The 12,311-nt window shown below is 43.3% G+C and overlaps 1 protein-coding gene and 1 pseudogene across 3 annotated transcripts in view; one reads left to right on the plus strand and one right to left on the minus strand.

Annotated features, from left to right (window-relative positions):
- The window catches only part of LOC146181862 (uncharacterized), a 35,741-nt gene that overhangs the window by 15,274 nt on the left and 8,156 nt on the right, over positions 1-12,311 (plus strand). For all 3 annotated transcript variants that reach the window (XM_084576872.1, XM_084576871.1, XM_084576870.1), the window contains exons 4-5: positions 5,203-5,331; positions 10,873-11,010. In XM_084576872.1, the coding sequence (XP_084432998.1) occupies positions 5,203-5,331; positions 10,873-11,010 (267 nt within the window). The remainder of the gene's footprint in view (positions 1-5,202; positions 5,332-10,872; positions 11,011-12,311) is intronic.
- Positions 2,920-3,595, minus strand: LOC146181863 (uncharacterized; annotated as a pseudogene).

Consider the following 12,311-nt stretch of genomic DNA (forward strand, 5'->3'; position numbering starts at 1 on the left):
GTGTTTTTTACCTTGTCGAACGTCTCAGTTCTGGAATGTCCCTTTGAACTGATGTCTGAAACGAAAAAGCAAGCCCCGCCATACTGGCTCAGTCATTAGGGGGCTCGACTACTGAATCCATGTATGCAGCAACAAATCCTGGCAGCGGGGGCCACTTTTGACGAAGGTGGCGAAAAGTAGGTTGCCCGCGTGCTGTGCAATGTCAGTGCATGTTATAGAACCCCAGGTGGTCGAAACTTGCGGAGTCTTCCACTTCGGCGTCTCATAACCTGAGTTGCTTTTGGACGTTAAACGAATACCCCCTGGACAGGTTTCAGGCCTTCGCGTCACTTGACATGACGTCACAGCGCGATGGCTGGCCAGGTTTACCGGTGCACTCGCACACGCTGCGGGAACTTGAGCATCGAACGGAAAGCCATGTGCTCTGCGTTCTGTGTAGAAAAACAGGACATTTACAGATCTAAAGGAATGCGTGCTGCTGGCGTGGGGCATTATCTCCAGTAAGCGTTTCGCTGAGCAGACTTACCACGAATTGCAATTATTATAGAAAATTTGAGTACACATTTTGCACAGCCTGAGCACTCAAGCTGTCTATGCATCCTTAAAGAACAAGTAAAAGTCACCAAGCAGAAGCATACTTGTTTATTCTGAACTTCACTCTCGTGTGACACAGAAATAATCGGCAAAGTAGTTTTGGTGCCATCATTCTGTATAAATGCAAATATAAGCATTTGCAAAGTCTACATGATATGAAACATTACAGTATATGCAAACAGTAGGATGCAAAGGACAAACTTTTGCAAGTTCTCCTCAGTAAGGCAAAAACATATCCAAATAAAGAGATCAAGTATTTACGCGTATGATTCGGCGCACGAGTACCAAGTGTAGGACAAGCAGAAACCTATTTGTCAACAAAAATGCTTGCCTTCCTTTTTTTCAACTTATCCTCTCGTGCAACACACTCAATATAATTTTTCTTCTTGCGCTGATTATTGAGTAAAATATTCTTAGCCCAATTTGTCACTTAAGTTATTAGCAAATCTGGTAAGTGTCCTTTTTCACTTCTAGACATTTCTTCAAAGCTTGTAAGTGATTTCGTTTTTAGGAGCCTTGCCCTAGGAGCCTGAATTCTGACTTTTAGAAAGTGCACATTAGTGCTTTGTGCCACAAGTTTCCTGACAATGGTTTCTGCGTGCATCACCATGGTGACTGCAACAGCTGATGAATTTCAGGCCACCACGATCAAGCTGGGCTATTAATGAATGGGCATCATCATCTAGTGAACTTTCAACTTTACCAACATGGAGGCTGTCTCAGCAGCTTTTGCATCTCACAACATTTAATGCAGCATGTGCACAATAGCCGCCAATATAAGCAATTACTGGCATAGGCGACTTCAGAGCATTAGGGTCAGCAACTGTTATGTGGAAACTATTATCGCTCTCGTTGCTGGAGTCAGTGTTTTTGAGGTCCTCGGTACTCATTACGGTGTGGGAGTTCTGGAGATCGATCCTTCTTTCAGGCTTGTACAGCTAACGAATCGAAAGCTGATATTGGCCTCCTGCCATCTGCCTGTATGTCCAAAGCGGCTTTTTAGGGTGTCAGTTTGTACTTTTGCTAGAAGTACATACTTGTGTCCAGGTTTACAAATACAATACTTTGCACACTTCAGAGAATATGATGAAGCAGTAAAACGCTTAATGTTTCCTTCGTCAGCACGCCTGTGCCGTGGAGGTAAAATTTCCAGGCGTCAAGCCATGTGATGCAGGAAGACAAGAAGGCCATCTTTGGGTCATCTTCAGTAGACGAAATGTGTTCCTGGAACACATTGCGGTGGTGGAAACCCTTCTTGGGAGATTTAACATTCATAATGCTCCACTAGTGACTAATGACACCGATAAAGTTCGAATTCGCTTCTATGTGGTAGAAACAAGTTGCTGATTTCTGGGATTTGAAGGCTTCTGTACCATGCAGATTGAATATGGAGTGCGAGTTCTATGTTTTGTCTTTCCAAATTGCTTGGGTTCAGCGCTTTTGATGTTAGCTCATAAGCTAACCTTAAAAGTTCTGAAGCTTCCTATTTGTGCAGCTTGTGTACATCTTTAAACAAAGCTGTTTTGATACCCTCGGGATGTACACTCTTGTCCGAGAGATCAAAGTGTAGGTAGAAAAAACATATGTCAAAATTTTTTGGTTTAGCCAGTGGCTGCGAAGAATCTGTTGGATGCTGATAGACTGCTCAGCATGCGTGGTGTTGAAAACATCATCATCGCCTTCCTGTTGAAGGAGTTGTTGTTACTGATGACAGCTGCCACCCTGTACCTAGCTTTCCCCAAGCCCAAAATAACTATTTTAAGAGCAGTATGAAGCTCCTCACCATTTATTGTCTTAACGGGCATATTGTGTGCTACCTCTCTAAAAGAACTAAGCTGGCTTTGGATCATGAATACGTGCTCAGACTTTGCTGCTGTGAAGAAGCAAGGTAGTATATATTGCCACCTTTATTATCTAAGGAAGTCTTTATGTATATTTCATTGAGCATCAGTATATCTGCGTGCTTGTGAGGCTGTAGATTCTTGAAGCGTTGTTCAACATACTGCAAGAAATTAGTGTGTGAGCACTCATTTTTTGGTGACAATCTAAAGGACGAACACTCATTCCTTATTGTGCTGGGATGAGGCGGAAAGACTGTGCCTGTTTTCCTTAAAAATTTGTATGCTCGTGCTGAAATTGTGCGCAAAATGCTTGCAAGGACCGTAGCCTGAGAACTGTATTGAACACGCTTCTTTCCAACTAGTAGCAACTGCTCCTGTATAAACCTCACAGTCTCCTTTTTGTTTTTATCTGCAGTCGTCTCAAACTTGTTGATGAGAGCATTTATTTTGTTCAGAAAGTGAGAACAGCTTTAATGTTCGTCACCTAAAGTGCCAAGTGCAGAAGCATTGTGCACTTTTTCTGATGGATGACTGTCCACATTTTATGTACTTGTGCAGTTTTGAGCTGCACTTCCATCTCTTCAAGCGTTGAGATGCGACATTGATGCGGTTCTTCCTCATATGTCCTGACAGACTTTTCGAGAGCCCAAGCTAGTTTTTCCTGTGAACTTCTTTTTACGTCAGGCACCTCTCTTGTGCTGTGACCTGCTCTTGATAGGTAGGATGGACACCCAGGGAACAAATTTGGCAATGATACAGGGCGTCAGTGAGGCACTGGCAAGCCCACCACCAACACCCTTCCTGTCCTCGGATTGGTATACATTGATTTCCTCTCGAAACATGAAGGATCAAATTGATGAGCTCATACCTGCGCAAACACTGATTACATGTTTAGTTAATTGGGCAGCCACTTTAAAAACATTACCGTTGCTTTCATAATTTACGCATTCGTTAATTGAAGATGAATTGTCACCACCAAAGCTATACGCATGCAATAACGATCTCATCTTGATGTATGAAGTTGGCACAAAATCCTTCCGGTGAATAGCACGCATCCATTTCCTCAGGGTATTCTCGTCTTTTGGGAATGAAAATACCTGAACCTTGTTCCCTTTCAGGTAATTGCCAGAACAACCTGGCACGCAGTACTTATTTGGCATCGTGCTCTCACTGTGTATTAACCACGCCTGTTGTGCCTTAAGCGGTGCGAGCTTGGAAATGTCATTTTTCCTTCTAGAGCATAGGCTCTGCTATACGGGGTGTAACTTCTGATTTGACCTTGCAGGGACCAAATGACCTTGACCTTTTTAAATATAGGTCTCTATCGAAAAGTGAGATGCTGCGTCTTCCTTTCTCCAATTTACAATTTCAACAAAAAATGCCTTTTAAAATTGCAGAATGAAAATATGCTGGTAAAGGTGCAATTGCGTCTCCTCGTGAAGGGAAGCTTGTGCATCCTTCTAGTTCAAACTGCTGAACAGTGTGCACGACCTTGTTAAACCATGCAAAGCCATGCTTAACAGCTATTGCTTGTTATTACTAGGTGCAAGCCATGCTTAAATTAACTTCCGCCATTCTTTCTTGTCAATACTAATTTATGTGCAGACAATACCTGCATTGGAGGTTCAATAATAGGTGCTGCCTGTAACGAATAATTTATAAAACTAGTGTATCTGCACCGTTAACAATAGATATGGCTCCTTATTTTCTGTGGTTTGCAAAAACCGCAGAAGAGCATCTAAGTGTCACACACACACTGACAGCTGCATGTCTTTTTATTTTTTGTTTGTTTGTTTTCTGTTGGAAACTGACTTGAATCTGTCTAGCAGGTACTGTATTACTGTGTGATATCACAGGAGCTAGTTCATTGTTTTATAAATGCTTGTTTAAAACTGCCTGTTTTTGATTCTTGAAAATTTGTTGAAATAATTTTTTTGTTTGTTGTAAAGGCAGTTTTCATTTTTTTCTGGCGGATAGTATTTTTAAACTAATTCCTCAGGACCACGGCACTTGCGATGCACATGTAGAAACGGATCACTCGGCATTTTGCATAGGTCTCCTGCTGGCCTCTCCGGCCATGGCCATGCTGTAGAACCGGATAGTGCACACTTGACCAGCATTCACACGAAGCGCTTTGGTCGCTCTTTCGAACAATGCGGAATACCGAACTTGCTTTAAGGTGCTGAAAAATAGCTTCTACAGAAAGGATGTCTCCAGCAAGGAGACGATACACATACTGGACGACCCTCAAATCTGCCCCCGAATACCCCGAATCTGAGAACACTTGTTGGGTGTACATGTTTCGCGCCTGTACGCACTGCGCGAAGGGGTGTGCTTTGTGGTCTCCTGAGTTAACCTGGGAGTGCCAGCAAAGTGGTTCATATTGTTCATATTGTTGCCAGTTACTGTTCCCCGTATGTTTAACTTATGTGGCCTTTTCTAGCATGTAACACCTTTTCTTTCACCGTAATTGCCATTAGAACGAGATAATTTTTTGATACAGGCCAACTTTAGTTTGTCTTCGGTGTCGCTTTAACGTGCAGCTACTAGTGTTATAGCAGGCTTTGACATATACTGGTTTTATGTGCTTCTTTTCTTATTTAGACTCATTCATCATACACAAGAGGAGCATAGCTGTATCAGCATGCCATAAATGTTTATTTTCATATTGATTAGCAATGCGTAAACTTGCCACATGGCTGACCTTATGTCTCTATAATTCTCTTCCCTTGTTCTCTCCATGTTGGATGGGATATGAACACACCAGTCGTGAACCAAAAAGTGGTGGATCCATCTTCTAACCAGCCTACTTCTGCAAATGTTGAAGGTACCCCAGTTGTGCAAAAGGAAGAGATGGTACTGTTGCTGGACAGGCCCGGCTCTATGGACGCTGCACGTATGTTCACCAGAACAGGCTTCTTTAAATGTGTTTTTTTTTCCTTAGTTGATCCGGAATGTGCATATCATGACTGTGGTAATTGTGCATGTCCAAAAGTTGCGCCATGTATGGCCTTTAGCTATGCAATAATGTACCGCATTTTCAAAATGACTCAGTTTCACTGCTGCCTATATTTTGCTTTCTTGGTCTATTCTAGCATATTGCTGCAAACCATTGAAATCTTTGTTGTTTTTCAACAGCCGCAGGTATACGGCCGTGTCGCCGATTGTGGTACATGGACCGATATTGTGCTCGGTATCACGAAGCGCATTTTTATTGCATTCATTGTAGTGCAAGATGTGCCGAGATTAGTCAGGCATAATCGCAGGCAAACGCAACTGTTCCATATTATTCCGGACTTTTTCAGTATCCCTCGTCTGGCTTATCTAGATGTTTCAGCGCCGAATTTAAATTAAGCACTGCGGAATGCAACAGGCATTTATACTTCGACAACCGACGAGCATCCTTCCTGCTGTCTCCGATGCTGAATTGCTTAATTCATTTGTGGGCGCAACTCAGTCCAAAAAAGACTTTATTTTATTGAGATCCAAGTCTGCTCGATTGTTGCCTATGGCCTAGTCACTGCCACTTGAGAACATGAAATCTCTTTTTCATCCTTTTTGAAAGGAGTAATTTGTTGATACAGGCCAACATTTATTTGTCTTTGATGTCACATTAGTAATAATGAGGGGTTTCTGGCATTACAGTAAACTAGTAACATTCACTGCTTTTTTTTATAATTTTGTTATTAGGAGCCCTTAGCATTAACAAGAGGAACATAGCTAGGGAGGTTAACTAGGGAGGCTAACTGGGCTCTGCCCTGTAGGCTGCTCTACATGAAGAGGGAGGGGCAGGGGGGAAGGAAAGAAAGAGAGGCAGTGAAATTATTTTTTTTTTTCATTTGTCCATAGTCCTCGACAATAAAGGGACAGTGGACGCACAATTAATGTTTGTAGTCATGAAGTCCATCCCGAGTCCTTTAGTATCTTCAGGAGTGCCTTCACCACTTTCCTTTGTAATGGAGGTTTTATCCAAGGCCCCAGAATCTTTTCTTGTGTAAGAGGACGAGTGTCCAAATAGCGGAGTGCAGCAGCCAGGATAACATGCTCTGGCACAAGTCAAGAGCACTTACAAAAGTATTTGTCCAATCGTTCGATGTCAGTGCACGTTAAAGAACCCCAGGTGGTCGAAATTTCCGGAGTCCTCCACTACGGCGTCTCTCATAGCCTGAGTCGCTTTGGGACGTTAAACCCCACAAACCAACCAACCAACACCCGCACTGCTCACATTTTGAAGAGTCTGCCATTGCGGTGAGATGGAATTAGGCATTTTTACAATGGAATCTCTTTAATATGATTCTCACGGGCATTAAAAATAAGAATGTATTATTTAAAAATCGTATTATCTAAACGGGCTCCAGAAGACTGCAAATACATGCATACTTGGCACAAAACTTGCATTTATTAAAGCACAATAATCCGTCACTTTGCGCTGGACTTATTGTTTTTAATGTCCTGCAGCAAGTTATTTATAACTAGTAGAAGCAAGTAGCAGTTTCATTACTCAGTCTCTCACCCTAGACAACGCCACGAAGCGCGTCCAAAGCGTCAAGTGCACCATCAGTAGACAACGGCTGACAATCACCACTACAGTCTCCCATGTAATGTTTATCAACATCCCAATCGCTCTCCCCTTCAGCGGTAACATCGGCTATGATACCTTGAACACGGCATAAATCGCATGTCGCCAGTTGTTTGTCCACAAATACAACATTCTTCCGGAGACTCATCTACACTGAGGTCACCCAATCCAGGATGTCAGTCTCGGTGAAGTCGTCTTCATTCTCCACGGCATTGCCGGGCACACAAAAAAAAAAAACTTCTTGAAGCAGTTGGTAATTGTTTCCGATTTGACAAGATCCCGTAACATAGCCAGAAAATGGATGGCATCAAGGAGGTCTACCTTCAAGCTTATGTCTTTCTGGTCTATCTTTGCCAAGGAATGCCTCACTAATAAGCTCGTAAAGTGGAACTTGACATTTTATGCCTGCAACAAGTGTTTCCAAGTGACTAGTGCAGTTGGGTGGCGAGAAGATAACTCTCACATTCTGCAGCCAAGGAGTATCAACAGGGTGCACAGGGTGTGCACAATTGCGATGGGGCACAGTTGTCGACGGAAAGAATTTTACGGTTCTCTGCATGCATCCGGATATCGAGAAGTGTGAGAACTCTGTGAAAAAAGGCTCCTGTCATCCATGCTTTTCTATTCACCTTGTAGATGACAGGAAGGCATGGGTTACAAGAGAAGAAATGTGGCTTCCAAAACTTTTCAATGGCTGCAGTTTAAGCTTTTCAGTCCTGTCTGCGTTGTAGCACAACAATACAGTCATTCTTTCTTTGCTTTTTTTGCCTCCTTGACATGTCTCGCCTTTCTTGCCGAGACTTTTCTCAGGCTGAAGGTTGGCGAACAGTCCAGCTTCATCTGCATTGAATACGTCTTTTGGGTGGTACTGTGAATTTACTGCCGGCCGAGCTGAACACCAGTTGGAGACCTCACTTTCGACGGCAGACTCTCTTCGTTGTAAACGGTCTTATATGACAGGCCATGCCTTATTTTGGAATGGTGGGGCCACCTGCCCAATGCCTTGGAATTGTCGATACCCAAAGAGAGCGTAATCCCATCCACTTTCTTGCGAACAGTGCCGTCAACATTCATGCCCGCCGCCCTTACTTCCTTGAACTATGCCAGGAAGATCTATTTCATTTTTTGGCGCCAAAGGCTTGGATGTTTTTCCAAATTTTCTCTCGCTTAGCGATGATCGTGTTCAGCGTGGAGAAAAGCAAACAAAATTAGCGTGCCAGGTCCACACGTTTCTTCTGCTGGTTTTCATCGAAGTTTTAAAGGATGTCAAGCTTTTCTTTTACCGACAACGCTTTCCTCTTCCTAGAGGTGGTGATATGCACGGGTGAAATGTGTCACCGAAAAAGAAGAACTGCAAGTACAAAAAGACATAAGCTAAATTTATTAAACAACCAACACAAATGGCACCGACAATGACAGCATCGATGGCCTGCCTACACCCCATACCTTGTCATCAGCGCATGGGCTAATCGCTACTTCTTGGTCATGTGATTCCAACATGGTTACTTTGTTGTCTTGGGATAGATGGCAGAAAATACAGTGATCTATCATCATCATGATGAATATCGCGCAGCCTGTGAATGTTGCCCCTAGAGGCTGCCACACTGCCGTGGAACTCTAGCAGGGACTAAATCTGAGGTTTCGCTTTCACCTGCAGCTACTATTGAATCCTGCTAGAAATCTTGTTGCCTCTTGGTGTGAAAATCGAAACCACGAGAAATTTTTCCTATGTTTTCGCGATAGTATTATCTAGACCTCCAAAGAAATGTGGTCGTATTGACTGTACAAAAATGCATTGCCTCTAAAAGACGTGAAAGAAAAAAAGACTTATGCCGAAAAATGTATTAAGTAAGATCATATTGAGGTTTCACTGTAAACACCTCTCGCAGCCACAGGTGGCATAACAGCATAGCAGCCCAGCAGGGCAGGCCAATTTGTATTTGCAGTTGGAAATACGGGATCATAGTGGTGGGAACGAGCTGTCCAGGCCAACGTTACGAGAACAAACTCAGTTTCTCAGCTCTGCACTGAGAGGTGTCCCCGGCGGCCATTGCGAGAACTCTTGCTCCTTCTTTCTCATTGGTCTAATGCCTTTTGCGTTCCAGCAAGGAAACAAAGAGCCTCGCTACACAAACTACATGTCGAGACTACTTCACTATAGCCCCTCTTCTAAATGAAGGTCAGAAATAGTTCATTTCGAAGTAAGTTATGGATCCTTCCTGTGCAGTGTTTGTTCAGTTCAGTTCAGTTCAGTCGTTCAGTCGTGTCCGACTCTTCGTGACCCTATGGACCATTTCACGCCACGCTTTCCGGTCTCTCACTATCTTCCTAACATCACATAACTTCATCTGCAGTGCCTCAAGGATGCCATCTAACCATCGCGTTCGCTGCCTACCCCTTCTCCGGCGACCGTCAACCTTTCCCAACATCAAATCTTTCTCCAGCGACTCCTCTCTTCTCATCAGATGACCAAAGTAGCTGAGTTTTAACTTTAGAATTTGACCCTCCAATGTGCAGTCAGGGTTTATGGTCGACAATATCGACTTATTTGATCTTCTGGCAGTCCAAGGAACTCTCAAGAGTCTTCGCCAGCACCACAATTCAAACGTGTCAATTCTTCGGCGGTCAGCCTTTTTCACAGTCCAACTCTCGCATCCATACATCACAACTGGAAAGACCATAGCACGAGTTATACGCCTACCTTTTAATCTCGAGGGCGTCTATCAGTGACCCAAGGGAATGACGGACTTCCAAGTAATTGTTCCGATAGGCACCATTGCTCTCCGGTGCAAAGCATGCAGGCCAGCATGAAGAGGCCTGATATTAAAAAATATATGTAAGAGAATGCTTAAGCTTCGTCTTAAGAGAGGACGCGATAGCGCCTTTAATGCCATCACTCCATTCCGCCAATTTTTGACATCGAGAGGCTGGGGCATAGCTTGGCAAGGCGTTAAATGTCTTTTTTCTTTGATTTAAGAGGAAAGACTCAGCATCTTCTCGGCGCACACCCTATGTTTACAGTGAACGGCATATAATTGGAGGCACACATGTTGGCAGTTGCAATCCCTTTAACAAACTAGACCTAAAACTGGACAAGAAAGTCCAAAAAAAGTGAAATTACATGGTATCACACCGAAGACTACGCAATGAATGGCTGCGTCATAATTTAATGCAGAATGACGTGAATATTTTTCGGATACGTGTTTCTGAATTCTGAGTTACAGTGATGGCGACGCCTTTTCGCCTGAACAAGCTGCTTACGATATTGCATAATAAAAAGAAATGGAGCTGAGGAGCAGACAACGTGCAGTGACCCATGCCCAACGTTACTAGAACGTTGATGCTGATAAGCAAGTTGACAGCGCTGTAAGACTTGTTTCATGGCATTAGTAAGCGAGTTTCGCATCGGTTTCGCATCGCACACAGGCATTCTCCATGGTAAGGCATGGCTTCAAAGCCAAAGCTGTCATAATGCAGTCATAATTTTACTGCAGCCATATAGATTGGAGGGCAGCACGCAACGGTTATGTGTGCGCTGGCTTGTCCACACTTCCGTGCAGCATGTAGCAGACGATGTGCCCGGCAAGGAACAAGAGTTGACTGCAGCAGTGTAGTTCTCGCTTTGGCCACCGGGGGGGCACTTTTCTGCTGAGTGGTAGTGGAGCTGGGTTTGTGAAGCTGAGTTGATTCTAGTAACATTGGTCCAGCCTCCAGGGGTAGACCATGACTGTATAGTCATATTTCGGGCGAGCATACCATCCAAAAATATATATATATATATTGGTTAGTAATGTGGAAATTTGCCATTTGGATGACATTGTGTCTCTTTATTTCTTCTCCCTTGGGTTTCGCACGTAGGGAGACATATGAACATGCCAGTTGTGAAACAGGAAGCAATGGAATCGTCCCCCGACCAGCCTGCTTCTACAGATATTGTTGCACAACAGGAAGAGACGGTACAGTTGCCGGACCACCCTGGCTCTACGGACATTGAATGTATGTTCACTAAAGAGGCCTTTCCCTTTTCTTTTCTTTTTTTTTTTTCAGTGGTTTCTCATTTCAGTAGATGTGGAATGTACACGTTATGAAGGTGGTAATGGGGCATGTTAAAAAATTTGAAACCCCGCAAAAGGCCATACATGGTCAAATTTTTGAGGTTGTGGTTGTGGTTTGTGGGACGTTAAACTCCACAAACCACAACCACAACCTCAAAAATTTGACCATGTATGGCCTTTTGCGGGATTTCAATGACACTATATTTTATTTAAGTGATTCAGTGATTTGGAAGTTGACATTTTGAACCTAATTGCATGAATGAAGTATTGTGGAAAATTTTGTATAGGAACCAAATTCTTTTTTGGGCTGACCTCATAAGTTGGAATAGGCGTTGCACTTTGGTTGGAGAGTGTATGGTGAACAGCGTGATTCTGTGTGGTTCTTTTGTATAAAATGGGAAAGCATAGTGCAAAGTGCATTTCGCATCTACTTTATTATTTTTCAATTTTTCCAACAAGCAAAATACAGGGTCAGAAAGAAAAAGAGACTTTAAAGCAGGTAGCATTTGGCTTTGTTTCTTGTGCATTGTCCATGGTATTGCAAGCAGGCAGACAACAGAGGACCAATCTCTTTAAGTAATTGAGTAGGAGATAACGAAGAAAACATTGAAGAGCTCACTTTTCTTGTTGCTGTACGCAACTATCAAGAGGTGTTGGCCGTTTCCCGCCAACCTGACGATAAAATGTTTGAATTGTAAAAACGAGACAGACCACTTGTTAAATTGAATGTCACGCATTGTCTTCAGCCTCATAGTTTATGAATATTGCTCAGTGGTTGCAGATATAAAAGAGCATCAACGCAGCTAAATGCAGTCACATTAGTCAGCAGGTCTCTTACCTCCTCAACATGGCCGTGATGCCTTATCAAGAACTGCTGGTGTAACAAAATGTCCAGACTGCCTGAAAATGTGCCAAACATTATCCACCAGGAACAACATTGAAGACAATTCCTGTAATTTTTATTCTTTGTAAAAGTCTATCCTATGGAAAATACCCCTGTCACACGGTCATTTTCAAAGGCGATTGAGTCGATAGCCTTCAAGATTTTCAGTCGCGATTTAACTGGAAGGAGTTGTGCCGCTGCTACATGGAGATAGGCGGTATCTGGTTTCGGTTGCATTTTCGCACGCTTTCTCTAGTAGCTCTGGAGGAATGCCTTCGCTACACGATGCCTGCGCTTTTATAAACCTGAGGCGCATGCTGAGCGCAGACGATGGATAGACGATGGATAGACGATGGATG

Source organism: Amblyomma maculatum, chromosome 8 (genome assembly GCF_055883805.1).
Source record: "Amblyomma maculatum isolate TAMU_Amacu chromosome 8, ASM5588380v1, whole genome shotgun sequence".
In the NCBI taxonomy this organism is placed as follows: domain Eukaryota; kingdom Metazoa; phylum Arthropoda; class Arachnida; order Ixodida; family Ixodidae; genus Amblyomma; species Amblyomma maculatum.